General features: G+C 39.0%; 1 protein-coding gene across 1 annotated transcript; it reads left to right on the top strand.

Annotated features, from left to right (window-relative positions):
* The first annotated feature begins 748 nt into the window (after nucleotides 1–748).
* On the top strand, nucleotides 749–2,014 carry LOC131031459 (uncharacterized). The gene is made up of 2 exons (XM_057962578.2): nucleotides 749–1,068; nucleotides 1,196–2,014. Exons 1-2 carry the CDS (start codon nucleotides 955–957, stop codon nucleotides 1,814–1,816), a joined length of 735 nt encoding a protein of 244 aa, XP_057818561.2. The 5' UTR covers nucleotides 749–954; the 3' UTR covers nucleotides 1,817–2,014.
* The last annotated feature ends 201 nt before the right edge of the window (nucleotides 2,015–2,215 follow it).

Below are 2,215 nucleotides of genomic sequence, written 5' to 3' on the forward strand. Positions count from 1 at the left end.
GAAAACATCTTCGTTGGGCAAACTTTAAAGATTTTACTGACCAAAGGATTAAAGACAACAAATAACAATGCAAGATGCCTAATTTTTCATTTAGTGCGTAGGCTAATATAAACTAATAATTCAACGATGTGTTCTAATACCCTTTTAACAGTAATGCAAAATAAAATAATAACTCCAACATGTTGAATACATTAATTGGGATCTTTCCTTTGATAAATGACTATAATGTGTAATTTGAAATGTTTTGCACTCAAGATCATTTATGATGACTAATTAGATAGGAGTCATCTTCAACCCAATTTAATATTTGAATATACAAATTCTAAAATCGTTTTTAGACCTACAAATTTAACTGAAAGATTTGAATCTACAACTAAAAATATATACAAATAAAATCAAATTAAATTGAAGTGTTTGTTCCCTTCTTACGGAATATAAAGAGCCCAATCAAAACTAAATAGAAAAAGTACAAGGTATGCAATTAAGATACTAGGCACACTCTTGTTTACATTAAAAACAGCCGAATGAAAATGAAAAGAAAAAGTAGAGGTACATTAGGGAGGGCAGGTGGTGGCAGCTAGGAAATTGCAAAAGGTGGATGGGGTACATTAATAGAGTAGGTACATCTGTTTTTACCAGGTTGAAGTAATAATTAAGGGCGTATGAAAATGACAAGATTTAATGCACGCTTGCTTTGAATGTAACTATTATTATCTTCAATGCTAACAAATCGCATTCAATTCCATGGTTAATATGGGATGAGCTTCGTCATTAATGTCTTCACTAAACACAAGATTAATGGTTTCTTATTTATATTCCCAAATCTTGGTAGTTGGGAACGCGATTCCTTGAGCGCTACGGGACTTGTATTTCCCTGTCAACGTCATTACTCCATTCATTCATCTGCAGGCTCAGATTGGATGAAAACCTAATTATGGTTATGGTAGTGTAGGTATGAAAACCAGAGATCTGCTCGGAGGAAATTCGCAGACGGAAATTGACCTGGACGTTGGCCTTCCCCCACCACTGCTCTCCTTATCCGGATGGGAAAGGCGTCTCGACATGAAGGTACTCCTCTCTTCTTTTCATCACAAATCTCTCTTACTCTCGTCTATTCGCAAAGCTCCGTGATTCTTATTTTCACTCTTTTTCTCTGCTCCCTTTTGTTTGAATCTCTTATGGTTGTTGTGTGCAGTCTGGTAAGGTTTATTATGGCACCGCAAATTCTACCGAATCTTCTTTGCAGGACCTAAATTTTCCTCCGACTTCCTCTGTTGATGGAAGGGGGAAGGAGAGGGAGAGGGAGATGGAGAGGGAGAGGGAAATGGAGAAGGAGAGGGGATCATTGGAGGAACATGATTTTATGGGAGGAAGAGATGGAGATGGAGATGGAGATGGAGAGGGGAATTCTGTTGAGGCGCATCATCTCCTTCCGATGGACTCCTCCGAGTGGCAGAGCGTGTGTACCCTGGACAAAGTGAAAATGGCTCTGCAAAGAGCTCAGAAGCAAAGCGCCAAGCGCAAAGGGGGAGAAGAGGCGGTGCAAATTTACAATTCTTGCAAAGAGCAGGTGGAGTGCCCCTCTGCCTCCTCTTTGCTGGCAGCAGGGTGCCCGAGATGCCTTCTGTATGTTCTGCTTCCCAAGAGCGACCCTAAGTGCCCTCGCTGTGCTTGCTCCATTCTCGATGTTACCACCACCGCCATCTCCTCTTCTGTTAAAAGATCTCGCCTTTGCAACACAGAAACTATCAGAACTCATGAATCTGATAACAACGCTTCTCCGCCTTTTCTCTTCGATTTAAATTCGCCTATTTGACTGCGTTTTTCACAGAAATTCAACTTTATTTTTTTATTCAATTTATTTCTTCAATTCCTGTGAGGATCTTTAGCCCTGTGCAGAATATTAACTTTTATTTGCTGCTTCTGCATTTATTCCAGCGAGGGTAATGCCCTGATAAGAAAATTACAGTGTATAAAATAGTATGATAAAGAAATACTTTCCGAATTCGGTAGAGATTTTTGTGTCTGTGGAGGAGTCAATAGAAACGGTTTCTAATTGCAGGATATAGTCCAACTGGAAAGGAATTTGTTTTATTTGGATCGCCTTAATTAGTATTATGAATGTCTCGCTCCACTTTTAATTGTGCATAAGCATATCTCGTGAATATTTAATGGCAGTACGATTTTTTTTTGGTATACCACAAAGATCTACGGG

This window comes from Cryptomeria japonica, chromosome 6 (genome assembly GCF_030272615.1).
Source record: "Cryptomeria japonica chromosome 6, Sugi_1.0, whole genome shotgun sequence".
In the NCBI taxonomy this organism is placed as follows: Eukaryota; Viridiplantae; Streptophyta; class Pinopsida; order Cupressales; family Cupressaceae; genus Cryptomeria; species Cryptomeria japonica.